This window comes from Amia ocellicauda, chromosome 6 (genome assembly GCF_036373705.1).
Source record: "Amia ocellicauda isolate fAmiCal2 chromosome 6, fAmiCal2.hap1, whole genome shotgun sequence".
Taxonomy (NCBI): Eukaryota; Metazoa; Chordata; class Actinopteri; order Amiiformes; family Amiidae; genus Amia; species Amia ocellicauda.
The window spans coordinates 13809801-13837501 of record NC_089855.1 but is presented as its reverse complement, the minus strand read 5'-3'; the positions used below and the strand labels follow the sequence as shown (position 1 = coordinate 13837501).

Sequence of the window (27701 nt, the reverse complement as noted above, 5' to 3'; positions counted from 1 at the left end):
ATTTTGCAATCTTTATTTTATGGGAGCAAACATTGCTTTAAAAAAAAAAAAAAATGTAAAATAAACTTTTGTGCAAGTATGTAATGACCTATAATTTTGACTACCAGTATATAATGCCTTAATACATATAAGCTGTATTAAAATGAACCAACTAGCAAAACAATTAACAACATGTACAGGATATTAAAAGGGCAGGGTCCAACTGAGAAATAGTAATTTTTGCAATAGAGTTAATACTGAAAACAAATGGTTTAAATCCACCCAGCCCCCCCTGTGTTTGTCAATGTATAATGCTGTCAGTTGAAAGGTTTTCCTACTAACATTTTGTTCATACCTAAATGTATATTAATACTCATGGGTCTGTACAGGGTGACCTTTGAAATAAACAGATTACTTGGAATAAGTTTTGCTTCACTGAAATTTGACATTCATACACTAAATTGGGATTAGGATGATTTTACTAGGCATAAATCCTTCAGGAATTTAAGCAAGGCATTAAATTGCTACTCTGCTGCTCAAAATAGACCAATTACTGTGACTGTCAAAAAACAGTCCATTTAATTAGGCTTGGTAGTGTGCACAAAACCCAAGGTTACCATGTACCAAGCTTTCAATGCAAATTAGGACTGAAAAAGCTTTCTTGTTTCAATGGTCCACAGCCTTGAAATTACCAGACAAACTCCATCACAATCCAAGTCTTTTGTTAAAGCAATTCTTAATCCCTTTTGTAACTGTTGACACGTTTCTTTCTCTGTCAACTGCTGGCTTTTAAATGGCTTATTAAACCTTTGTTTTTAAGAGTTTGATAATAGTACACATAATATTTAATCTTTTTTTAATAATGCTTTGAATACTTGTGATCATGGTTCATTAAAGGAACAGAAGAAATCTGTGTTCATTTTGCATCCTAATTAATTAGCATAGTAAAAATCTATGAAAGAAATTGACTGCTTTTAATAGTTGCAGTGCTCTCACTTTGTTGCTGCTGTATTCACAATCTCCCTGGAGATTTTTAATTAAAAACTGTCCCCTGCCACTAGTGTCTAAGGATTCTTGTCTCGTCTAAGGCTACCTGCAGATGTCTGTTGCTGTGCTGCTTTCTGTCGTCCTCTGCTGGTGAAATAAGTGAAGAGCAAATGTGAGAAAATGTATTATTAAACTTCATATACAGTTTTAGTCATATTTACACCCTTTATTTGAAATGATTTGTTTCTATGGACTGGCTGTCCAAATGTAAATCAAGACAGTCACTTTGTAAGAAAACAGTTTTTGGTTTTCCTCATATATATATATATATGAGGAAAATCAGTTTCAAGGCAAAATAAGAATAATTTGTTTTATTCCCCCAAGTTATTATGTAATGTGTTCCTATTTTTCATATTAAACGAGAGTCCACTTAGGATCAGATTTAACTGTAACCCTTAGGGGAAAGACAGTTTGTTTTTGTTTGTTGCTGATGACTGCCTGTGTAGCTGGCTTAGTGTTCTAACAGATTGTGCCAGCTAGCCCTTAGTTCAGCTCGCTGAACCCTGGTGAAGGTACAGTGAGGACCACAAAGGGCTCAAGTGTGATGATTTCCAGTGTTCTCGGTTTAACAATTGTCCATTATTCCATTTCATTTGTGGTTTTCACATGTACATCGACGAGGAATGTTTGGGAGATGTTCCTGCGGACAGAGACAACCAGACTTTGGCCTCAGCAGGAAGAGTTCCAATCAGTGACTGATACAGGCCTTCCCATTCCTGATCATTGTGACATTTGTGTCTTCAGGTTTTCATTCCAGCCCTGCTGTTGGTTACTAGGCCTATTATTTTGCTCAACTGTAAAATGTTTTTCACTTGAAATGCGGTGCTCTGTAGGAGTTGAAAATGATTTTTTTGTAATACAAAGAAGAAAGTAAAAGAAGAAACTGCAGTCTAGTATGTGGGTGTATTAATAGGATGCACCTGTTGTGGTGCTGCTACAAGAGTCATGATGTGAAATCACATGACCAACTGAATTTTTATCAAGTTTCTGCAGATACTTTGTCTGTACTTGACAATACTTTTCACATAATATAGTACCGAGTATGACATATCTTCATGGTATACAGGTTAGAATTGTTGATGTTTTGTAGGTTAGTTGAAGCAGTACTATTTATTTAGAAGAGAAGTATGCATCAGTGATAGTGTAGAGGTTGTATAAATGCATGGTACAATGTAAGTTAGTATGTGTATGCCAGAAGCAGTTGTACTACAGTATGTAGGTTAGTACTGGTAATAGTAGTTAGTGCAGGTTACAATCTGATAGTGTGGTGTGCAGTGTAAGGATAAATACCTTATGCTTAATCATACTTTTAATATGTTCTTACTTTCTAATGTTCTAAAACTGAAGCTTAAAGTGCTTCAATATAAAATTGTGTATTGTGTGTCTCAGTAGTGTCTTAGAATGGGTGACCTCTGTACAGTGTGCTGGGAAAGCCTAGAGCAGGTCTTACATGCTACTGGTACTCAATGCAAGATGCTCTTAACAGTACTTACTTACATACTTACTTACTAATATTTTGATATTAATCATGCTAACAGCTACCAATTAGAACTGGTCCAGGGGGTTACCAAAAAACATTAAAAAAAAGATTGAGCAACCTGGTGGGAATGAAAAAGAATCACTGTATCAAGTTTTGTATATCTGGTGCAAAAGAAAGTAGAAAGAGATTGACCAAACAGAATAATATGTATAATTCACATCCTGAAAGAGACCAGAATTTTGTTTTTTTGTCATGTGCAGACGAGTAAAACTCCTGGACAGGCGACACAGGCACCAAGTCAGTGTATTTATCAGTCAGTCAGGCGGATCATAACTCACTGATAAATACACTGAATCATTCATGGTATTTGAGTACTTTTCTGAAACTTGGGTAACAGTACAATCAAAAGTATAATATACACTCACCTAAAGGATTATTAGGAACACCTGTTCAATTTCTCATTAATGCAATTATCTAACCAACCAATCACATGGCAGTTGCTTCAATGCATTTAGGGGTGTGGTCCTGGTCAAGACAATCTCCTGAACTCCAAACTGAATGTCTGAATGGGAAAGAAAGGTGATTTAAGCAATTTTGAGCGTGGCATGGTTGTTGGTGCCAGATGGGCCAGTCTGAGTATTTCACAATCTGCTCAGTTACTGGGATTTTCACGCACAACCATTTCTAGGGTTTACAAAGAATGGTGTGAAAAGGGAAAAACATCCAGTATGCGGCAGTCCTGTGGGCGAAAATGCCTTGTTGATGCTAGAGGTCAGAGGAGAATGGGCCGACTGATTCAAGCTGATAGAAGAGCAACTTTGACTGAAATAACCACTCGTTACAACCGAGGTATGCAGCAAAGCATTTGTGAAGCCACAACACGTACAACCTTGAGACAGATGGGCTACAACAGCAGAAGACCCCACCGGGTACCACTCATCTCCACTACAAATAGGAAAAAGAGGCTACAATTTGCACAAGCTCACCAAAATTGGACAGTTGAAGACTGGAATAATGTTGCCTGGTCTGATGAGTCTCGATTTCTGTTGAGACATTCAGATGGTAGAGTCAGAATTTGGTGTAAACAGAATGAGAACATGGATCCATCATGCCTTGTTACCACTGTGCAGGCTGGTGGTGGTGGTGTAATGGTGTGGGGGATGTTTTCTTGGCACACTTTAGGCCCCTTAGAGCCAATTGGGCATCGTTTAAATGCCACGGCCTACCTGAGCATTGTTTCTGACCATGTCCATCCCTTTATGACCACCATGTACCCATCCTCTGATGGCTACTTCCAGCAGGATAATGCACCATGTCACAAAGGTCGAATCATTTAAAATTGCTTTCTTGAACATGACAATGAGTTCACTGTACTAAACTGGCCCCCACAGTCACCAGATCTCAACCCAATAGAGCATCTTTGGGATGTGGTGGAACGGGAGCTTCGTGCCCTGGATGTGCATCCCACACATCTCCATCAACTGCAAGATGCTATCCTATCAGTATGGGCCAACATTTCTAAAGAATGCTTTCAGCACCTTGTTGAATCAATGCCACGTAGAATTAAGGCAGTTCTGAAGGCGAAAGGGGGTCAAACACAGTATTAGTATGGTGTTCCTAATAATCCTTTAGGTGAGTGTACACTAAAAAGTGGTTATGTGATTTAGAAAAATTATACAGTCCAAAATGGAAGGTATTTAGTATGGCTCTTCCTTGTTGCACACCCACTATCATTTGGTTTAAAGTCATCTTGCTCTTGTTGGGTTATAGAGCTGAATGTATGACATGTTGCTTCAATCTGATTTCCTCCTGTAGTTCAGGATGAACGTGTGTCCATTAGTGAGCGTGGAATCAGCATTTGTACCACTGATATTTTCTGCCATAATCTGTTCATTACTGTTATATGTGCCATTAAAGCTTCACTGCAGCATTAATTGCATACCAAACAGAAACAGATTGTTGCTGTTTAGAATCATCAGAACTGTAGAAAATGGTTTGAAATTCTAGTTGTCTTTGTACCTGACCCACAAAAAGTAGCACTCCAGAGATTTGTACAAATATAGCCAAAACACAGAGAGGTTTTTATTGTAGAAAATGTAATCTTGTAATTGAGATGTATAGCGAGATTAATCAAACAAGCTATAGAATTTAATAGCTCTAAGTGGCCATTAATGACAAGGATGTTACCGACCTGCTCATTGCGGGGTTAAACACGGCAAAGGGATCGTTGATTAACCTATGGATGGTCTTATTAGTATGAGCAGCACAGAGCATATATAGAACATTGTGATTTCATAGGAATACTCAAACATGTACAGGTCGAAAGACACAGTGATTTTACTTTATCTTTACATTTTATGTTGACAAAGGAAGAGTTAAGTCAACACCTAAATTTGCAATGTGTGTATCTTAGAGGTCATCCTGTGTAGTTCACATATACAAGTCAACGCACTGCCTTTCACATGTAAACATTTTGATATTACTTTAAACATGGGGCCAGATTAAATCAAAAGTTTGACCTACCTGCTAATAGAAAACTACAACACTGTACTCGTTGCGGCTGCATTTTTAGTAAGATACCACTTTCTTCTAATCATAAATGTAACCGCTATGATGTACAGGGTTGTAGTTTGCTATTAGCGGGTGGGTCAAAGTTTTGATTTAATCTGGCCCATGATGTGTGTTGGTCTGCTGTGTGGTATTTACACTTTTTTTTTTGACTGTCATCTCATCTGTTTTTTGTTTTTTTTAAACGCTTCCCAGACATTTTGGAGATGTAAAATTGCTCACCTATAACCACTTGGATATTTATCAGTGCTGTGCTAATTAATACTCTTGTTGTGCTCGATGTACCTGGTGCAAGCAGCATGATTGCACAAGCTTGTCTATAGTAGCAGCTCTCTAGTCACATTCAAGTGCTCCACAACATTGATCCTGATAAACTCTGAACTTCTAACTTATTACTTTCCTTCACAGCATTATCTGATTCTTGCCTGCTTTTATTTCCTGTATCTAGGAGAGTGGCATTGGTGGGCACTGCTTCAGCTTTATTTCCTCCCACTTTGGAACTATGCTCATTGTTTTATAGATAGATAGATAGATAGATAGATAGATAGATAGATAGATAGATAGATAGATAGATAGATAGATAGACAGATACATAGATAGAGAAACAGTTTCATATACAGCTTTTAAAATACTTATGTTGTCAAGAAAATAGCAATTTATATGTCTTCCTGTTGACACTCTTTTAAAGAATACAACAGGGGAGTTTCCATGTAATTATTTTATTGAAGAATGCAAAACAGAGCAATCTGAAACCTGATTGTTTTGGACATTAAATGATATGTAAATGGAATGAAACTGAAGAATACAATTACATATTAAAGCACACAACATTGTGTTGACTACTTGAAGTACTTCAGACAAGCTCTTCTACAAAGCCATGAAAGAAGACAGCATAGAAAGATAGATACGTTTTTCTTCTAACAGTTAATTCTAACATTACTAGAGATCTGTAACTGAGGGGTGCTGAGCTCACTAGACTGTAGACCACTGGCCACCCTCAACAGACAGCTGATTACCATGTCCTTGGCCTTGGTGGTCTCCATGTTCTGCTCCCGGGAGAGCTGCTGGGTTATCTGGTCTACATTGTTGAGGATGAGTTCTGATGCCAAGATGGTGGTGGGAGAATTGCTGTTGAGCATACTCTCCACCATGTACTGCTTATACAGGTCCATGATCTTCTGCTCCAGGTATTCGTTGAGCATGGAGTTGGACAGTGGACGGCAGTGCTGTAGGAAGCTCTTGTCCTTCGCGCTCCCCACTCTCCAGCAGGAGGAGTCGACTTTGCGCTTTTGGGCAAACTCCGGGGACGGTCTGGGACTCTCCATAGCAGGAGGAATCTCAGAAGAGTGAAGAAAGGGACCCTCTGCCAACTCCACAGCGCTGTCAATGGTCAAATCAACAGTGCTGGAACTGATGGGCATCACCTGGTCCCCTGCGATGTGCAGGTCATTGTAGTCTTTGCAGATGCTCTTACATGATGAAGGAACCAGGTATGTCTCTTTGTTGGACCTCGACTGTCCTGGGATGTCAACCACAGGTGAGATCTGCCTGTTGTACTGGGCAGCCTTTCTAGACCCACTTTTCCTGAGCGGCCTCTTGTTCCAAAACGGACTCTTGTTCTCGAACTGCCCCGTGCTCTTCCATGTCTCCAGTGGGGGCTCGTTCAGAACCTCGTCCGCTGTGCTTTGTAATGCATGGTTGATGACTGAAGTAATATCAGAACGACCACAGTCTTTCTCCTCCTTTGCACTGCTAGGAACCTGTGTCTCACAGTCACTGCCATAGGGGATGGTCCAAAGAAAACTCTCACACAACATCTCTGCAGGTCAAAAATGCAAGTATAACATTACTTTTTATTTAAACTTCAAACAAACAATGTCCTTCAATAAACTCTTAATATATATTTGAACAAATAGCTAAAATATATTGAACCTTTATATACATAATAATAATTAATGTAATATATTTCGGTGAAGACTTTGCCAAAGTAAAACTATAGCAGTAGCATACTTTTACAAACTATAAACAATATATAAAATAAGTACATTCAATGCAAATGGTTGGTAATTTTATTAATTTACTGATTGCCTTTGAATCAATCAATCAGTCCATAATTGTTTAGTTTATTTTGCAACAAGTTGTTACAGGGCACCTTGGCAGATTTTAAAATAATGTTAACAGTTTACAATAGGTCTCCCTAATCACAGTGTATTAACATAGTAGGTACTCTGTAACTACATCTTAGTTACTCATAAGAAAAGTGTTATTATGCATTTGTTAACATGTACTAACTGTGTAGAAAGTGGACAATGCCCAGTATAGCTCCAAAGGCATCCTTACCAAACAAATGTGTACTTACATATACCATTAATCATTTTCACACATTACGTTAATGTTAACAAATCCATTATTACACTGTTCGTATAAGTAACTAAGATGTAGTTACTGAGTACCTACTATGTTAATACCTATTAAGACCTATTGTAAAGTGTTACCAAAATCACATATACAATACACTCTCCTCTATTATTTTAAGCAGTTACTTACTTGATTCATTCTGCTCTGAAGCATACACACACATGTTGTTATTTGAGCTTGTAAATAATGACTGCAATTATAGACCTTACTGAAGCACAACACATTTATTTTACAACATGGCACTAATTTGCCACTGTCGGAATGAATGGTTGGGGGGGTAGGTGACAGTATAGATTCATGGTAAATAAAGAGCAGCTTGTGAGTTGAAACTCAATATTTAAATTGTAGTTTGTTCTTCAGCTGAAAGTGTAGCAATAGTTAAGTACATCTCCAGATATTGTTCCTGTATAAAGGCCATTTAAACAGTTTTTCGCTAATTCTTTTTTATCATGACATCCAAACAAATAATGATTAAAATATTTCAGCACATTTGGAAGTAAATGCTCAGGTATGCAACCTGGAGTAAATTATTTTCATTTCTATTTTTATCAGGTCTAATAATAACTATAATATAATAAGTCTGGAAATGAACCTGTATATGTTATTTATCAAAAGATATAATGACTGAATTATAGATATGAATCAGAATCATTTATACTGTGGCCAGTTTTAAACTCATTCATATGTCTTTGTCTTTGTCAAAACACAAGAAAGAACATTATACTATTTACAAACACTTTTTTGGCATTCCACATTAAGCAGACTGGGGGTCGGATTAAATCCAAATTTGACCCACCCGCTAATAGTAAACTACAGAACTGTACATCATAGAGGTTACATTTCTGATTAGAAGAAAGTGGCATCTTACTAAAAATGAAGCCGCAACTGAGTACAGTTCTGTAGTTTTCTGTTAGCATGTGGGTAAAAGTTTTGATTTAATCCGCCCCTGGGTAGCCCAAAACAGTTGCAGTGTCTTAAAACTGTTTCTCTGTCTTAACTTCTACATAGGTTTATTCTTTATCTTTACTAGCTTGTTGTACCCTTCATTTTCAGTTCCATAACATTTTCAACAATACCTTTCAGTATATAAATGTATAAATAGCTCATTGCTAAAACAAATATCATAATAAAATTAAAAATGCCTTAATTCCTCACTTGGAGTCGAGTTTCTCCTGTGCTCTGAGCAGATCAGTCCTTCAGGTACAGGGTCTTGAATGGACCTTTGAATGGGTGAGTTGGTTGTCTTGAATAAACTGAGTGAATTTAAAAAAGATCCTTTAACATCTGTGAAAAACCAAGCAGGATTAAGAAACAATATTGTGAAATGCCACTGGATTAATTGTCCACAGTTTGAGACAGAAACATGAAAATCCTTTTGTTCCTCATTTTGTTACAAGGATGTTCTTTTTTTTTGGTAATTGTGGTCCTTGAAGAATTTGGAAGCCCTCCGAATTCTTCACTGTTTGTTTACAATTGTATGGCAAGGTTCATACCCACTATATATTTTACCGTGTGTTCATGGATTAATACCTAAAGAAATATATGCTATCAAAGCTATAGTAATGGTATGATGGGGTTCTTAAAATGATAAGATCATCTTCTCCAATGACATATTACTAGAGAAGAAAATGTCTGTGCAACTAAAAACAAAAAACTTTATTGATAGTATAGGTAAATACATATGAAGATATATTTTCTTACCGTGTATCGGGTTCAGAGTGCCTTGCATAGATATGAACACAGTTTTTAAAATTCTTCCAGAGGAAATCCCCTTTGACTCATTTTTTCTGCATTTAGATTTCCATCTGTGGGCATGTTTTACATCTACATCGAGGACTGGAAACCTTTGTGTGATTAAATTTAACTTAACAATTATTGTGTTATTGTATATTTCTGCTTCTGCTTATATATATTTCTGGATATAGGATCATGTTCTCAATATCTGACATCAACACATGGTTAAGACAAGCTGCCCTTGACCCTACATCTCAGTAGAAGATTATTCCTCCCAACTCTTTCATACCTGGTTTCTGTCTTGCGTAGCTTCACTGACTGAACAATACATCGGACACATTATCATCTCATTTTCAACAATGGAAATAGTTCACTGCAAATCTTCAGAAACATTGTCAGTCATAGATCTGATTTTAGTTGAAGAGCCTCTGTTATAAGGGGAAACCTGAGAATATTATTCCCATGCTGGATATTCTCCATGTTTGTCTTCCTCAACAAACCAACCAGACCTACAAACAAAGTAATGTTCCTTCAACCTGTTTGTGTCACACTGGAGCAAAAAAAAATCTAAATAAGTAATGATGCTTTCAAATAATTGAATTAAAAAATATTTCGAAATTCAAAGGTCAATTTGCTATACATACAATACATGTAAACCTAATAAAATGCCAAGCAGGACTAGATATGAGTCTCGAACAGGTGTACTGTCTGTACAGCACTTGGGCAATCCATTTCTGTACTTGTCAATTGTGGTGACTTTTTATATATTTTTTGGCATAGGGTTATGCTACACAAAGCAGAACTAATACAAGAATAAACTTCCACTGGTGGAAGTGAAAGTCTTTCAGCTGGACGCCGAAGTTTAAACAAATGCACACCGAACCTACTGAGTTTTGATTTTAAGAGTTACAGATATATTTAACATTAAAAGGAAGTAGAGTATGTGCATATGGAAATTAACACATGATAACTCTGTATTCTTCTTTTCCAAGATTAATCTAGATTCTACAAACATATATTAGATTCTACAAACATAATTGTCCTGAGCGTAATTAGCTTGCATACAAACAAATCATAGATATTGTTTAATGGTTTAATAGACAATTTTGTCAACTTTATTTGTACCCTTCAGCACTACAGCAAACTATGTAAGTCAATGTTGTATATCCAGGATCTTTGTATTGAGGAGCACATTTCTGGGATTATTTACTATAAGAGTGTGTAACTGGTACATCAGTCAATGGAAGTAAAGTACATCAGTATGCTTGTGGAAAATGTTCATGCATTTTTCAGTCCCTGTCATTCTTCATACGTCACGAACATTTTCAGTTGTCCATCACCTTGTTAAAAAAACAATGTTAAGTACATGAAATGCTTCCCCTGTCTGTAGATGAGCAATTTTCATTGTAACGCACCAATGCAGATGAATACCTCACAGTAACATGATATAGTTAATTAATCATTTATTTGTTGAGGAGACTTCCTATACTAACCAATTTACAAGAATCCTTTATCAGTTTATAAGCTGCACTATATGGCTGACCATAATGCATCTATTGGAGTAGTTTTTTCAGAAGAAAATCTGCATGAAGAAATACAAGTTTATTTTTCCAGAGACTACAAGGAAATGAATGAAGGATTCTGGGTGGTTTATGTACCGCAGATTAGAGCTTCGAAGTTGGATAACACTACTACTCCATCAACATCACCTGTGTGTTTGTGTGTAAAGACTGGGAGGTTGTGAGGAAGGACACCTGAGCCTAGTACTTCAATAATAATGATGTTGCAAGATAGGCCTATAGGATTTCGGGGGCCGTTGCCATAGTAGAAAAAACACATACAGCACCACAGGAGCAGCTTAGATGAGAGATGAAAACATGAGTGCAGAAAAGACCGGACAAGAACAGATGAAACCCTTTGCAGTTTTTCTATTCTATACTCTCATGAAGGAGCTGCCAAGAGTAACACTAAATTGTCTCCAGAGAAGAAGGTATTTATAATTGCGTGTAGCAACACTATTTCTTTTCCAGGACCATGGACAACGTTAGTGGAACTTCGACTAGGCCTACAATTGAATACTAAAGCTATAAATAACTTTACTACTACTACAGGAAGCAAATGGCAGTAAAATGTAACTACATATATATTATATATTTAGACCACTGGAATAATCAAGTACTTAACTAGATTAATACATTCACATAACAATATAATAATAATAATAATAATAATAATAATAATAATAATAATAATAATAATAATAATTACAATGGTTCCATGAATGGCCTACATCATAGCGTACGATGTTTAAGAAAATCAATGCCGTTTTCCGGCCCAACCAAGGACAGAAAAGTGGGGATGGCTACAAAACTAACGGCCATCAGAAAGCATGTGCAGTGAAGCTGGTGAGGAGCACCTCGATGCTCATCGTAGGGGAGAGTCGTCAAAAGACCAGTGAAGCTTCCTTAAAGAGGAGCAAAAGCTCCATAAGTATCGAGTCGACGTCATTTTACTACTACAGACAAGAGGACCGGATCTGGTTGTATTCCAGGACTCAGGACTGCCTTCAGTATCTGGAGGATTTGATGGCTTTGAGAAAGCAATATATCAACAGTGTCAACAACCTGAAAAACAACGGGAGAAAAAACAACCCTTCTTCCCAGGCCAGGCCGGTTCCCCCTGCACCCCCCACCAAAGACACCAAGGTAAGCTGATGAAGTGTCTGTAGGGGATCATACTGGAGATCCAATTTAAAAGACTCATTGTCCTTTCTGCTGTACTTTGTTTAAGCCTAGTTACCCAAGACGTTTTAAATGGTTAAACATGCAAACTTCTCTTATTGGCGTTATTTAAACCAAGGCATCAACCAGCAATGTTTTGAAGTGCAATTATCATGTCAGTGATAATAAGTAAAATAAGTGCAAAGCTTTTAATGTTGCTAAGACTAAATAAATAAACCCTTTAATGTATCACATTATCTTCTTTAACATTGTTACTCATACCCAGCCCACACAAAGCGTACTATAGTTACTGTTAAAATATGTACATTAAACATGAGCTTCAGTCAGTTATGCTATGTTTGTTGGTTAATGTTTATTCATATGGTTATTTTTCTATATGAATTTTTTCCTTGCTGATAAGATCTATCGCCTGATGTATTTGATAACTGACAGATAAAACCAAAAGCCCAGGCTCCTGCCATTCCCGATGAAGTCAACACTCTGGAGTACTTTGATGCCATCATCGCTAGTTGTGACTCAGAGAAGGAAAGCAAGCCTCACGTGGACAATGGACATGCAGATGTTGATTTCATTGGTAGGTCTTCAGACCTTGTTTATAACTGTTTGTTTTAAATTGTAAAAGATTAACATAAAAAGCATACCTAATCTTTCTCAAGTAGTAGTACAGTGTAGTGAGAAAGTACCTCTCTGATGTTTAACATTTCCCAAAATATGTGAAGTATAGATAACTCTTAGATAAAAAAAATACCTTTTCCTCAAAATATCCATCTTGAAAACCCATTGATTTATGCTGGGAGATTTGCTTTTTATCCCAAGTTTCCAGTGTTTTGCATCCTGATATACAGAACAGTTGGGAGAAAAATGGAGGATAAAGTAGTCTAAACACCCACCAGTTGTCCTTTAGTACATTCACTTTTCCCCCTTTTTGTAATTATTTTTTTTATTTACAATTAACAATAGTTTTATTATTATTGTTTATATCTTCCAAATTGACTGATTACGCACATTCCTGTATAAAATGCCCTAATTGTCACACAGGGATGGTGAGGTGGGAAGCATTAATTCAGTTCTTACTGACAACACTGCAAACCTACGGGCACTGCGGGGTTATCAATGTGAAGCATAAGGCACAGACGTCACTGGTGTGTACGAGTCAAGGAAATCCTGGCAGATTTCAAGTCCATACATGTTTAGCAGGGCTCTGTGGGGTATCTCAGTCAGACCTGGCTATAATATATATCCCACATTCAAACAAGTGATGAATATTGACCATTACTGCTGAGTCAGTAAATTAAGTTATTTGATTAATAAATTCTCTTTCACTTGTTATTTTATGTATTGGTACCTGAGTCAGTTGTTTAGAGCAAAGAGTAAAATAAATGCATACATTGTGCTCTCAAATGCAAAACCACCATCAGTCCAACTATATATGTGTCCATTTTTTTGTTTCTAGTTGCCACCAGCACCAGTGAACATGACTTGCATTCAAACTGGGTGCTTCGAGATCCAAGGAGATTCTCAATGGATGAGTCAAAGCTAAAAAAGTCTGACAGCAAATTGCAGAGGAAGAGTGAGAGTGGAACAGTCAGCAGCAAAAAAAGACTGCAAAGAAATCCCATACATCTACCCAAAGTGGTGGAAAGTGCCTTTCAAACACTTAGATTTAAACCAAAAGAGAAGAAGTAACATAAGTAAGTTTTAAATATTACTCATGAGCAATATCGAATTACTCTGGATAGTGCTACATTGTAGTCGCCGTAATTATTGTATTGATGCGCCAATCTCTAACAAAGCATAGAGTAAAATACAGTGCTCTTCTTGTCCAATGTTAAGTCTATTTTCTGGCCTCCTGACAAGAGCTTTTCTCATCCTTAGTTTCTTATAAATAATAAACAGTTCACCTGGCCCACAGATATCTATTTCAGGGGGTATCTGTTACAGCTTCATTCCAAGTCTCTTAAACAGGTATGGGAGTAATATTTTGTAATCTGTTATGATAACTGAGTAACACTTTGATAAATAAAGAAGAAGCACTAGATCATTGTACAGAAAGTATTTCAAAGTGATTGAGTTGGACTTGAAACTTGGAAAGGTTTTATATTTATTAAAATTTCCAACAGTGTCCCACATTATATCAATTCACATTTAATAGGTAGAAAACCACTGTTTTAGTTTAAATACAAAACTCACATAACTCCCAAAAGGTGCTTGTTATTAGCTTAAGAAACAGTTTTTTTTTTCTTTTGAGAATAATCTGAAAACTAATAATTTTGTATTGATTTTATAATAACAAATAATTGTATTGTGTATATTTACTACAGCTGCTTATAGTATTAAAATGTACATGATCTATTGTCTGTATATTTGTGATGTGTTTTTATTAATGTCTGTACGATGCGTTTCATTTTCCTGTGACACACAAGTACAGAATTAGCTTGTGCCCCTCAATGGTAAGAATCTGGTCTTTGTTGAAATGTAGCCTGTAGACATTCCCAGTAATGCTGAGTATTAACCACAAGATGGCAGCACACCCCCATTTACCAGCCTACCGATGAGTGGACAAAATTGGTTTTAGTTTTTGGAGTGATAGTTCTCTCAAAATTAAGCTTTCAGTTGAACAACACAAGTGACGTTTGGCATTACATAGCATTGAATCAAATGTAAATAGATTCAATTCTAGTTTCTATGTGTATCAAACCTGTGGATTAACCCTCATTATAGATTGTGTATGCTGCATAAAGAGATTTCTCCTCATGTCTCTATTCATCTAATATATATGGTAATATGAGACGTATATATAATCAAAAGTATTTCAGCCTCCAAGTATTATCACAACATTATATTTATAATCATTGTGCTTCATATATGTTACAAAGTGTTTAATAAGAGATGCCATCTTAAATCAAAAATAAATTGTTACATTCTTCAAAATAAAAACAGCAACTAAAATAAGAAATTGTTCTACCTCAACCTATGTGAACAGACTAATGTATTCCAAAATCTAAAATTTTGTGTATACCATTTGTCTCTTTTTGAAATTCATGTTTTGATTCCAACCATTGTTTTTCTAACCTTGAACAATTCATAAAGTTGCTTTACAAATTAATCCCTGAAAAGTCTATCCACTGATGTACTGAAAGACTAACAGCGTGTAAAATGTCATGGTGTTTGTAGCAGATTTTGTTGACAAGGATGGCATCTGCCATATGATGTGAGAAATTATAAAATCAATTTACTGTTGTGTGGAACCTGCGTATCTGCCAATCCCCTCACAGAGGGCTGGTTAAAGTCACCAAAGACTGAAACGACACCGCTTGTCTGGACACTAGAATACATGAGTTCCCATTGGAGGGTGTGGACAGTCCATGGGGTATATTTTTGCCTTTGAGAAAACAAGCTGATTGAAGTCAGATCAAGGATGAAAGAACAACAGAGCAACAGAAAGAACAAGACGAGGAAATAGAAGAGTGAACAGGAGAGGCCTAGAAGGATGGTGAGTGATGATGTTTCAATAAAATTCAGATATGTTTTTCAAATTGCCATTGTAAAAAGTATTTTTTTTTTAATGTTCAAACTTGCAGTGGTTCTTATTTTTTCTAAACATCACACAAATGTATTAGGAAATACGTTTTATGTACAATAATGGTACATTTAAAGTCATAATATGAAATGTTTTATCCCTCTTCTTAATTAAACTTCTACCAATTGTTATACAATATGGCAATTCTATACAGGTGGTTTTGTGAAACATCCTCTTAACCTAAATAAAAATGAATTATTATTATTATAATTATTGTGTCATTTGGTGATTTGTTTTCTAGAGATCAAAATCAAGATAAAACTTAAAAGCACAAGATAATGTTATGACCAGTTATGCCTGTTTTCATATATACGACAGATTGTGAATTCCCATCTTCACAACAACATTGTATTTCAATTAGAAGAGTAATACAACCTACTTTTTCTTTGCAGTATGGGTTCATAAATACCTGCCTTAAGTCTCTGGTTGTTGAAAAATTTGGGGAGGAAACATGGGAAAAACTAAGGTGTGTATTACTGCCATTAAATACTAGGGAAGGTAAGAAAAGGGTGGTTTTCCTTGAAATTATTGACTTGCTCTTTCACTTGAGTTTTCTCACTCACTTAATTTGAGAACCACTGTGAAAGACAAATAAAATATATTTCAGCCTCAACAACTGTGTGATTTAATGTATTTTCCTTGTGTGTGTAATATGTTTTTATTACCATTTCCATGTTTATATAATTGGAGCTTACAATGATGTGCACTGGTAGAATGAATGTGATGCCAGACGTCAGATATTCGTCATACAAACACTATGTACAGGTGGCATAAAATCTATAAAATCTGATAAGATATGCATGTGCTGTGGCATTTAATGATATTAGAGTTTAGTGCAATATCTCTACAGGACATTATCATTACATAGTTACTACATGTAAATGTTGGTAATTGTTTACATTAAATTGTGGGATTAATGTGTTTAAATATTTTGACAATTAAAAAACCCTTAAATAATCACAAACAATGACCTGTATCACAAATGAAATACAAGCACAGTACAGTGGTACTGCAGCACATCGCTGCTGTTTTTATATTTCAGGATCCAGGCCGAGGTTCAGGATACTTTCATGACATACGAAGTATATGACGATGTCATCACTTTGAGACTGGTGAACGAGGCCTGCAAGATGCTCAGTAAGTGAATGTCAAAATCTAGAGAACTAGAGGGTATGAGAGAGAGAGAGAAAGAAGGATGGAAAGAAAAATGGAAAGAAAGAAAGAAAAGGACAGAAAATATGTATGTAGTGCACCAGCTGCACGTTGAAGATTTATCATTGATTTCATACATTGGAAATATGCAAACAAAAAAAGGTTTAAATTCCATAGCCGACAATAAGGCTATATTATTAATATTATATAATAATACACACTGTTGGTCAAATTTGTGCATGTATTTCAATGTACTGTTTGTTGTGTCTTTGGCTCTTTCATTTGTGTTCTTTTGTTCTCCGTGTTTGAGTTGACTCCCTTTCAGCAATTTGAACAACTCGGCGTGTTACTCAAATCTTCTAGTTTTAAGGACACACTCCTTATAATATGTCCTTGTAGGATATACCTCTCGTTACTTATATTATTCCGACATTTCCACTCAATCTTTTCACATCATAAATGTGCATAAATATCCTTTATGCAGCGAGTAGATCTTAAGCAAACATGGTATTAGTAACAGGGTCTTCCTGTTTAATGGTACAATTTGAACATTACCTGCTATGTTTTCACGTAGCTATTTTATTTACAAATTGAATAACACCTGATTTGTAGTACCTTGCTCTCTGAAATCCCTGAATTCATCCAGTTATGTGAGATACCTGGTCAAACCTACATTCTCACTGAACCTCTGAGACTACAGGTGTTAACAATGCCCCCAATGAACTGCCCTCCTTTAATTAATTTCTAACATTGATCTGTCTCAGTGGATATTATCCCATGGCAACACATGGGTATGCTTACCCAACAGACTGTCAAAGCTACAGATAAATCGTCTGTAAAAATATCCTATGGTGCCAGTGTTGGTAGTTGGATTCCTATGTTTTGCTATGTTATCATTCTCAAACCAGACGTGTCTTCTGAAGTGGTCCTGAAGCTCTTCGGGGAGTATTTCTTCAGCTTTTGCAAGGAGTCAGGGTATGACAGGATGCTGCGGACGCTGGGCGGAAATTTGATGGAGTTCATTGAGAACCTCGATGCTCTCCATAGCTACCTTGCACTTTCTTATCAGGTACCACAGTGTCAAACACTCAACCACAAAAGTATATGGAAACCTAAATAGAATAAACAGTATAAACATACAGACTTGTATTTTGGTTAGTGTTACAGAAGACCAAATACTAAACATTTATTATTCTCCTCTTGCCTGAATTTTGTTAATAAAATCTGTTACCTCCCAATCATTACTGAGACTTAAAATCATCAAAAGGAACTACCTTTCTGCAGAAAACAATAATTAAAAAAGGGAAATTAATTATCATTCACTTCTCTGCAAACTCAAACTTCCCTCTCAGAAATGTGCTAATAAACCCATGCCTTCAGTCTGATAAGGAGTTTTTATGACTACTGTCTCTGGTAACTGTTACTGATAGATTTATAAGGGCAATTTAAGTCCACAACAGTGTACAGCACACTTTATATATTGTGTATTGCATGGAATACATTATCAATGGCAAGAAAGCTAACTGCCTGTAAGGATTATGTTCTATCAAGCTTGATGCAAAGGGATCTTAAAATCAGGTCAAATGAGTTGCTCTTTTGAGCTTGAGAGGCCCCACTGAGTAAATCTTCCTTCAGGCTCAGCTTGTAAAAACGATAAGCCATAAGTCTGTTTTATTCCTCCCACAGATGGCTGAATTTTAATTATCGATTTATCTATTTTTGTAAGATGTTTTTAAATCCACAGAGCAATAAAGCTGTGGTTTATTTTTTTTCCTTGTGGAGGAAATGAATGCCCCCTCTTTTCGAGTGGAGAGGAGGAAGGATGGGGAAATGCTGCTTCACTACTACTCTGACAGGAGAGGCCTCTGTCATATTGTGCCAGGTAAGGGTTGAGTACAGCAGTAGTTGAATCGGCACAGGTAAACAGTCACGGGAAAATTAAAACAACCTAACCTCCTCCTTTAATTGAGTACATCTGCATTGTACTTTGCTACAGGGATAATAGAAGCTGTGGCCAAAGACTTTTTCAACAGTCAAGTGCACATGACCATCCTCAACCAATCTGAGGAGGAAGAGCGGACGGGGAAGAAGGAGCACGTGGTGTTTCTGGTCATTCAGAAATCAAACATAGTCAAAAGAAAAGCGCGTTCAGACGGGGGAGCCAACTACAACAAAAAGCGGGATAAGGAGGTGCATTATTTGTATTGTAATGTTTAGGTTCATATGATGGAGGAGATTGAATTTCCAATCAGGCTTTTTCAAATTAGGCATGCATACAGAAATTTAAATATATTACAGCACACATGGTTATACTGATTAGGAAACTGTGAATGGTGTGTTTATATAGAGATATATGCACATTAAAAATAGAGTAAACTAAAAAAAAATGCACCTCTTATAACAGATTCATCACAATGTATTAAGTCTTGTCAAATCTTTACCTTTGTCCCACACCACCACACCATTTTGCACTTTTGTGTATATAATATATATTTATAATTCGGGCCTACAGGGATTTTTTCTCACTGTAATATCGTAATTCTGGTCCACAATTAGGCGATGGAGGAAACCTTGAGGAAAATGAAGGCAACGTATGCTGCTCTCCCTCCCTGCCCTGGGAGAAGATCACACTGGGAGATTGTGAGGAGCATTGTCAGGTTTGGACAAGGTGAAGCTTATCACTCATCTACAGTGCGTCTGTAGAGAAGAGAAAGAATTGACATGGGCTATTGTAACAATATACTCAGTCATAAAAGAAGCATTGTTGTTATGGTCAGACAATAGTATGGATTATATACTGGCAAAAACAAGTTTCTGATTCCTTTTAGGTGCAATAGTTGACAACCTTTTAGTTGGCAATAGTTACATCATTAAGATGAATGTGTTTCAGTTATTATCCCAACAGGGAGCAAACTATATCCCTTAATGTAATCTGAATAAAAGATGTGCTGATGCATGCAGTTTTGTCATTGAAAGCGCCTCAAAGATTTCTCTCCACTGTGAACAAAATCCTCCCTCAGTATGTGGTAAAACAATTTCTTAGATGAGTCGACTGAAGGAAATTCAAGTTCACTGCGGTTCTTCTTTTACTTTTCCAGGCAACTTGTTAAATACATTCAGGCCATGTTACCCCGAAAAGTTGTGGATGGAGGAGACCACATTCTGCAATGTGTTCCCTTTCCACATTGTTTTCGACGGGGCAGTAAGACTTTCTAAGCCTCTTATGTGCTTTTCTTGGTTTGATGTCCTATTTTAATATTGCATGAATATTGATAGTTATTTGTACTGATAATTTGTCTCATTTCCAAACCTAAAGTCAAATCATGTATATATTTAATTCCGTGTAGTCTTACAACTTAGTGTCAGGGGATTTCTATATAAAAGGGCTTTCACATGTAATATGAGACATTAATAATGTCTGTATGTTTTGTATCTACAATGTCATTACTCTCACTTCTCACCTTATAATATAGAGTATTCATAATCTTCTCTTACACCTGATAAAGATAGTTCCTGTTGCGCATCAGCCTGTTTGATTGAGCGATGAGTGTGTACAGTAACTTTGTGTTCAGAAACCTAATCTACACTTTCTATTTGAATAAATATGATATGTTTTAAGCCAGTTTAATTCTTGGCATTTTACTGTCTCTTCAATGTGCTTAGCTGAAGGTGAAGCAGACCGGGGTCAACATTCAGAAGTTTGTTCCCGGCCTGCAGACCATGGACATCCAGGTGGATGAATACTTCAGCATCACGCACCCCCAGGTCACCTTCACCATCGACAGCATCAGAAAGTTCATCAACAGCCAGTTTGTCCTGAAGACTCGAAGAGAGATGATGCCAGAGGCCTCAAAGGATCTGCCTATGCTCAAACTCAGAGGTACTTTAGACATCAAAGTGGGTTGAGTAGGATTGGTGATGGCTGGCGTTTGACATCATGTGTACACTTTATAAAAGGTTCAGTCATTTTCTGGGACTTGTTTTGTCTCAGGCTTCACTGTGTAAGCTTGACAAACGCTAAATAATGCTGGAGGTGACAATGATGGGGTCCTGCAGGAATATGTCGGACTGCTGCCAGGAGTTTTATTGGCACAACAGCAGATGGCTAAAGTATGTGTGTGTGTGTGTGGTGCAGGGCAGATGGTGTGGATGGACACGCTGGGCTGCATGGTGTACCTCTGCTCCCCGAAGCTGCGCAGCCTTGGCGAGCTGGAGGAGCGGGGCATGCACATCGCCGACATCGCCCAGCACGACACCACGCGTGACCTCATCCTGCTCAACCAGCAGCGGCTGGCCGAGATCGAGCTCTCTAACCAGCTGGAGCGCAAGAAGGAGGAGCTGCGCATCCTGTCTAGGAACCTGGAGGTGGAGAAGAAGAAGACTGAGACCCTGCTGTACGCCATGCTTCCCAGACACGTGGCCAACAAGCTCAAGGAGGGGAAGAAAGTGGAAGCAGGTAGAGTTCATCAGAGTTTGTGTGATCAAACTTTCATTTGGAGGTTCATCAATGTGGTTTTGGGTTCCTCTTAACCTACTTAAATAGTACACCAGTGTTGTGTTGAATTACTACATACATTGATTTTACTGGAAATAAAGTACTGTAATGGTGGGAAGGACAATTAAATATATACATGATTTGTCCTTTTATTAATAGTTAGATCCTTGTATACAATTTAATTTACAAATACACCGATCAGCCATAACATTATGACCACCTGCCTAATATTGTGTAGGTCCCCCTTTTGCCACCAAAACAGCCCTGACCCGTCATGGCATGGACTCCACTAGACCTCTGAAGGTGTGCTGTGGATCTGGCACCAAGACGTTAGCAGCAGATCCTTTAAGTCCTGTAAGTTGCGAGGTGGGGCCTCCATGGATCAGACTTGTTTGTCCAGCACATCCCACAGATGCTCGATTGGACTGAGATCTGGGGAATTTGGAGGCCAAGTCAACACCTTGAACTCGTGATTCATCAGACCAGGCCACCTTCTTCCATTGCTCCGTGGTCCAGTTCTGATGCTCACGTGTCCAATGTAGGCGCTTTCCGCTGTGGACAGGGGTCAGCATGGGCACACTGACTGGTCTGCAGCTACGCAGCCCCATACGCAACAAACTGTGATGCACTGTGTGTTCTGACACCTTTCTACAGTGAGGGAAAAAGTATTTGATCCCCTGTTGATTTTGTACGTTTGCCCACTGACAAAGAAATGATCAGTCTATAATTGTAATGGTAGGTGTATTTTAACAGTGAGAGACAGAATAACAACAAAACAATCCAGAAAAACGCATTTCAAAAAAGTTATGAATTGATTTGCATGTTAATGAGGGAAATAAGTATTTGACCCCTTCGACTTAGTACTTGGTGGCAAAACCCTTGTTGGCAATCACAGAGGTCACACGTTTCTTGTAGTTGGCCACCAGGTTTGCACATATCTCAGGAGGGATTTTGTCCCACTCCTCTTTGCAGATCCTCTCCAAGTCATTAAGATTTCGAGGCTGACGTTTGGCAACTCAAACCTTCAACTCCCTCCACAGATTTTCTATCTGGCTAGGCCACTCCAGGACCTTAATGTGCTTCTTCTTAAGCCACTCCTTTGTTGCCTTGGCTGTGTGTTTTGGGTCATTGTCATGCTGGAATACCCATCCACGACCCATTTTCAATGCCCTGGCTGAGGGAAGGAGGTTCTCACCCAAGATTTGACGGTACATGGCCCCGTCCATCGTCCCTTTGATGCGGTGGAGTTGTCCTGTCCCCTTAGCAGAAAAACACCCCCAAAGCATAATGTTTCCACCTCCATGTTTGACGGTGGGGATGGTGTTCTTGGGGTCATTCCTCCTCCTCCAAACACGGCGAGTTGAGTTGATGCCAAAGAGCTCGATTTTGGTCTCATCTGACCACAACACTTTCACCCAGTTCTCCTCTGAATCATTCAGATGTTCATTGGCAATCTTCAGACGGGCCTGTACATGTGCTTTCTTGAGCAGGGGGACCTTGCAGGCGCTGCAGGATTTCAATCCTTCACAGCGTAGTGTGTTACCAATTGTTTTCTTGGTGACTATGGTCCCAGCTGCCTTGAGATCATTAACAAGATCCTCCCGTGTAGTTCTGGGCTGATTCCTCACCGTTCTCATGATCATTGAAACTCCACGAGGTGAGATCTTGCATGGAGCCCCAGACCGAGGGAGACTGACAGTTATTTTGTGTTTCTTCTATTTGCGAATAATCGCACCAACTGTTGTCACCTTCTCACCAAGCTGCTTGGCAATGCTCTTGTAGCCCATTCCAGCCTTGTGTAGGTCTACAATCTTGTCCCTGACATCCTTGGACAGCTCTTTGGTCTTGGCCATGGTGGAGAGTTTGGAATCTGATTGATTGATTGCTTCTGTGGACAGGTGTCTTTTATACAGGTAACGAGCTGAGATTAGGAGCACTCCCTTTAAGAGAGTGCTCCTAATCTTAGCTCGTTACCTGTATAAAAGACACCTGGGAGCCAGAAATCTTGCTGATTGATAGGGGATCAAATACTTATTTCCCTCATTAACATGCAAATCAATTTATAACTTTTTTGAAATGCGTTTTTTTGGGATTTTTTTGTTGTTATTCTGTCTCTCACTGTAAAAATACACCTACCATTAAAATTGTCAGTGGGCAAATGTACAAAATCAGCAGGGGATCAAAAAGTTTTTTCCCTCACTGTATCAGAACCAACATTCACTTTTTCAGCAATTTGAGCTACAGTAGCTCGTCTGTTGGATCAGACCACACGGGCCAGCCTTCGCTCCCCACGTGCATCAATGAGCCTTGCCCGCCCATGACTCTGTCACCGGTTCACCGCTTTTCCTTCCTTGGACCACTTTTGATAGGTACTGACCACTGCAGACCGGGAACACCCCACAAGAGCTGCAGTTTTGGAGATGCTCTGATCCAGTCCTCTAGCCATCACAATTTGGCCCTTGTCAAAGTCGTTCAGATCCTCACACTTGCCCATTTTTCCTGCTTCTAACACATCAACTTTGAGCACAAAATGTTCACTTGCTGCCTAATATATCCCACCCACGGACAGGTGCCATGATAACGAGATTATCAGTGTTATTCACTTCACCTGTCAGTGGTCATAATGTTATTATGGCTGATCGGTGGATACTGTAACTCCCTCATTTCTGTCCTGAGATTGCATGTTTTAGCAAAGGCTTTTCTTTTCTTTTCCTTCCCACAGGGGAGTTCAAGGAGTGCACCATCCTCTTCAGTGACGTGGTGACTTTCACAAACATCTGTGCAGCGTGTGAGCCCATACACATTGTCAATATGTTGAATTCCATGTACTCTAAATTTGACCGGCTGACCAATGTCCACGATGTGTACAAGGTGAGACAGTTGTGTGATATATACGATATAAGATATGATTTAGTGCAGTAATTAATTGCACATCAAAATTCTTGAACAGAAGATTACGTAAAATCAACATTGAAACCTCTGCATGATTTACCAAACTTGGTTAGTGCCATGCTAGCATTCCAAATAATAGGCCTATTGCATTTTGATCGACCAATCCTTATATCTTCTTTTTCCAGGTTGAAACTATAGGGGATGCCTACATGGTGGTTGGAGGTGTGCCAATCCCAGCGGACAATCATGCAGAGCGAGTGGCCAATTTTGCCCTGGGCATGAGAATTGCGAGCAGAGAGGTCACCAATCCTGTCACAGGGCATCCAATCCAGGTACACAGAGTGTCTTGTCCTAACGCAAGGCTTTCTCTACATCTAGTATGTTTAGTCGTATTTATAAAATGGTGTTGCTAATAAATAATAATAATAATAATAATAATAATAATAATAATAATAATAATAATAATAATAATAATATATTTTCTGATCTTACAGTAAAATAAATTACTTTGACCATAATTTGTTTTAGGGAAACTATTTTTTCTGAGGAATCTCTTTATTTTACATGCTGTCTTTTGCAGGCTAAAGAGTTTTTTGTGTGTCCCCTAGATCAGGGTGGGTCTTCACACTGGACCAGTACTAGCAGGGGTGGTGGGAGACAAGATGCCAAGATACTGCTTATTTGGAGACACTGTCAACACTGCATCCAGAATGGAGAGTCACGGAGTGCCCAACCACATCCATCTTAGCCCCACATCGTACAGGTACAAAGATGTCAATTCTAAAATGTCACAGTGATATTTTTTATATAAATCATAATACAGGGAGCGTACCCTTTTATACATAGACATAATCTGAAACCTATGTTGGTAAGTCAATGGTTTATTTTGCCCTGGGACTGTAGAATTGTAGTGTTTGTCAATGTAGCTGTGGACTCCCTCCAGTTTTACAACATGTTGAAACTTATTTAAAACACATTTTACATATCTCCCCCCCCCCCCCTGGGGGTTCCTGTAGGGACAAGACTAGTGCAGAACCCACTTGTTAATTATCACAGATTTTGCCAAAAGTGGGAATAGAGGAAGTTTTGGTTCTTTGTGTCTCTTAACTACTAACATCAAATCTTTGCGCAGAGCCCTTGAAAATAAAGGATTTGAGATCACTGAAAGGGGAGAAATCGAGGTGAAAGGCAAAGGGAGGATGATTACTTACTTTCTGATCCAGAATCTGCAGCTCTCTGAGGATGAGATCATGGACAGACATAGTAAAGAATCACCCCTGAAGACAGAGGGTGAGGAGGGGGCTGTAAGTAACAGAAAAGGTAAGACGCATACAGTATATCCATACAAAAAAATCCATACAAAAATCCATAACTAAAGCTTAAAACATTGCAGTGAACAGCCCACAATACCAGAGTAGTTTGATTAATTCCACTGAATGGACTCCCCAATGAGTCACAAATGATAGAACGACCTGTACCTCAGGAAATATATAAGCATAATATGTCTTCATCGTATGCTGGTTCAACATCCTGTTAAACACAAATTTGTGGCCTTTATCACGGGAATGTATTTAATGAAAGCCATAAATCTTTCTGAAAGTGGCATTTAAGGCTGGATTGTTTATTATTATTGCTATTATGTAATGGTGAAATTTATTTTTTATTTACAAAATTCTCTTAATTTTAACTCTTTGATTTGTAAAATTAATTCAGTACATACATTTGTATATTTTACAGTTTTTTGCTAAAAGACTTGATTAATTGATTTTAAAATAAAATTTGCATACTGGATGAAGCGGTAAATGATGATGTATGGATGGATAGGTCTATTTCAATAATAAGTGATTAATCCAGCACAAGTTTAGATTTCCGCCGATCTTACCTTTACAATTACAGAATATTGACAAGCTAAAGTTTGGAAGATATGCATGTCTTTAACTAGTCCGTTTGTATAATGTTTCCACACATACAGATGGTGAAGACTTTGAAAGAGAGAAAATGGAAAGAGCCTCTTTGCAGGGAGCAAACCAAGAGACAATGCTGCCACCTGGTGGTCATCTCACCCATGAAGCTACAAACTCCAGATTTTGTAATTTATTTTAGACATTTATTGAAAACTGCACATAAATTCTCTGACATTAGCTATTATATACTCTCTAAACAGTCTGTACCTAGTATTTAACTTATTTGTTCTAGTTCTCTAATAGAACAGGACATTTCTATTATGTCCAGATGTTTGACAGTGTAAACATCCTGTCACATCGTTTTATGATTAAAGATAATTCGAAATAATAGTTACTTATCTCATATAGACTCATCGTTTATTAAGTCGTTTCTTAATTGCATTGACATAGCTAAGATAGAACAAGGAAGTGATTGCAAATTCTCTCAGAGGAACGTAGCTTTTGATGAAATGAAGATACATTTGGCACAGATAAAATGATTGTAGAGCAGTCATTGCAGTAGTCTTGTTTTTCTGTGTGTTTCTTATTAAGGACATAACAAATACAGCAAACGAGAAGAGCTACAAGCAGTTGTTGTTTTTTTAAGTCTAAGAACACCATTATATCCGTGACATAATTCGATATTTTTATCCAAACATCCAGAACCTTTTGTTTTGTGGGAGAGGATATTGTACTATGATCCTCAAACTGAACTCAAAATTCAAACTGTGGTTGTGTAGTTACTAATTACAAAGACACTATAAATATAGGAGTTCTTCCAACCTGTAGCTCTGAACCCTTCAGGCTACAAAATAAGCTTGTGTTGATTTTGACTGTTTTATAACTAGCTTTGCTGCTGCAGTGAACCATCTGTCCTGGATGAAACCCATGCTGCTACATAGCACAGTTTTTAAAAGGATATTTCATTTGCACCTGCTGGCCACACATTTGTGTCTTATGCAGACAGCTGGCTTACGGGCTCAGACTGTGCTGTATGTCATCCGACATGTCCGTCTCAGACATTACCACGATGCCCAGGTGATCCTACAAAACTGTGACTCAGCATTTAAATGGTAATCAAGTAATTAGATCGAATGAATAGAGATTTACAGACGTGCAGTATGAGGTCTGCCGGGCGATGGCAAAGTCACAAAGCAAGTCATTAAAGACGCTCTTGCTTTTTAAGCATCATTTAAATATGAAAAAGCAAAGCCTGGTGTTGACTTATTTCATAGCCACCAAAGTCAGAGTAATTTGTCAAGGGTGGTCGGGGGGGGGGGGGGGCATACAGCTGTATTTACATTAGATATAGTAACTACTTTGAGAACAGTTAAGGGATAAACTATATATGTTTCTTCCAGTTAAGTCGAAAGCATACAGTTCAGGAATACTTTGTTCAAACCTGTTACTTCATTTATTTGATCAAACTTAACATTAGACTTAATGTTAAAAATATTATTGTTAACTTCATGTTATTTAGTCTCTTCTGTCATATTTAGAGAGAACCCAAGTTCTGATTTGCATATGAGAAATATTTTGTATCAATGTAACATGTACACGCCTTTTAGTTTTTCAAACCAGTAAAAAAGGTGGCTTAGGCAATCAGGAAGCTATTCTTCACACAAAATAGCCTTCTGAACACTGAGACCTGATTAATCCCCAGCCTCCCAGA

General features: G+C 37.8%; 3 protein-coding genes across 3 annotated transcripts; 2 read left to right on the top strand and 1 right to left on the bottom strand.

Moving 5' to 3' along the window:
• Nucleotides 1-5915: 5915 nt before the first annotated feature.
• LOC136751783 (TLR adapter interacting with SLC15A4 on the lysosome) lies at nucleotides 5916-8758 on the bottom strand. Its single transcript, XM_066707564.1, has 2 exons — nucleotides 8648-8758; nucleotides 5916-6893 (listed from the first exon to the last, which is right to left on the bottom strand). The coding sequence occupies exon 2, from the start codon at nucleotides 6889-6891 to the stop codon at nucleotides 5992-5994; it is 900 nt and encodes a 299-aa protein (XP_066563661.1). The 5' UTR covers nucleotides 6892-6893; nucleotides 8648-8758; the 3' UTR covers nucleotides 5916-5991.
• Nucleotides 8759-11529: 2771 nt separating this feature from the next.
• c9h13orf42 (chromosome 9 C13orf42 homolog) lies at nucleotides 11530-13653 on the top strand. The gene is made up of 3 exons (XM_066707563.1): nucleotides 11530-11931; nucleotides 12400-12541; nucleotides 13421-13653. Exons 1-3 carry the CDS (start codon nucleotides 11530-11532, stop codon nucleotides 13651-13653), a joined length of 777 nt encoding a protein of 258 aa, XP_066563660.1.
• A 1648-nt stretch (nucleotides 13654-15301) lies between these two features.
• Nucleotides 15302-26217, top strand: gucy1b2 (guanylate cyclase 1, soluble, beta 2). Its single transcript, XM_066707591.1, has 15 exons — nucleotides 15302-15337; nucleotides 15940-16013; nucleotides 16590-16684; nucleotides 17608-17768; nucleotides 18482-18581; nucleotides 18696-18889; nucleotides 19256-19367; nucleotides 19798-19901; nucleotides 20363-20579; nucleotides 20835-21155; nucleotides 23917-24065; nucleotides 24272-24418; nucleotides 24695-24849; nucleotides 25219-25406; nucleotides 26059-26217. The coding sequence occupies exons 1-15, from the start codon at nucleotides 15302-15304 to the stop codon at nucleotides 26187-26189; spliced, it is 2184 nt and encodes a 727-aa protein (XP_066563688.1). The 3' UTR covers nucleotides 26190-26217.
• Nucleotides 26218-27701: the final 1484 nt, after the last annotated feature.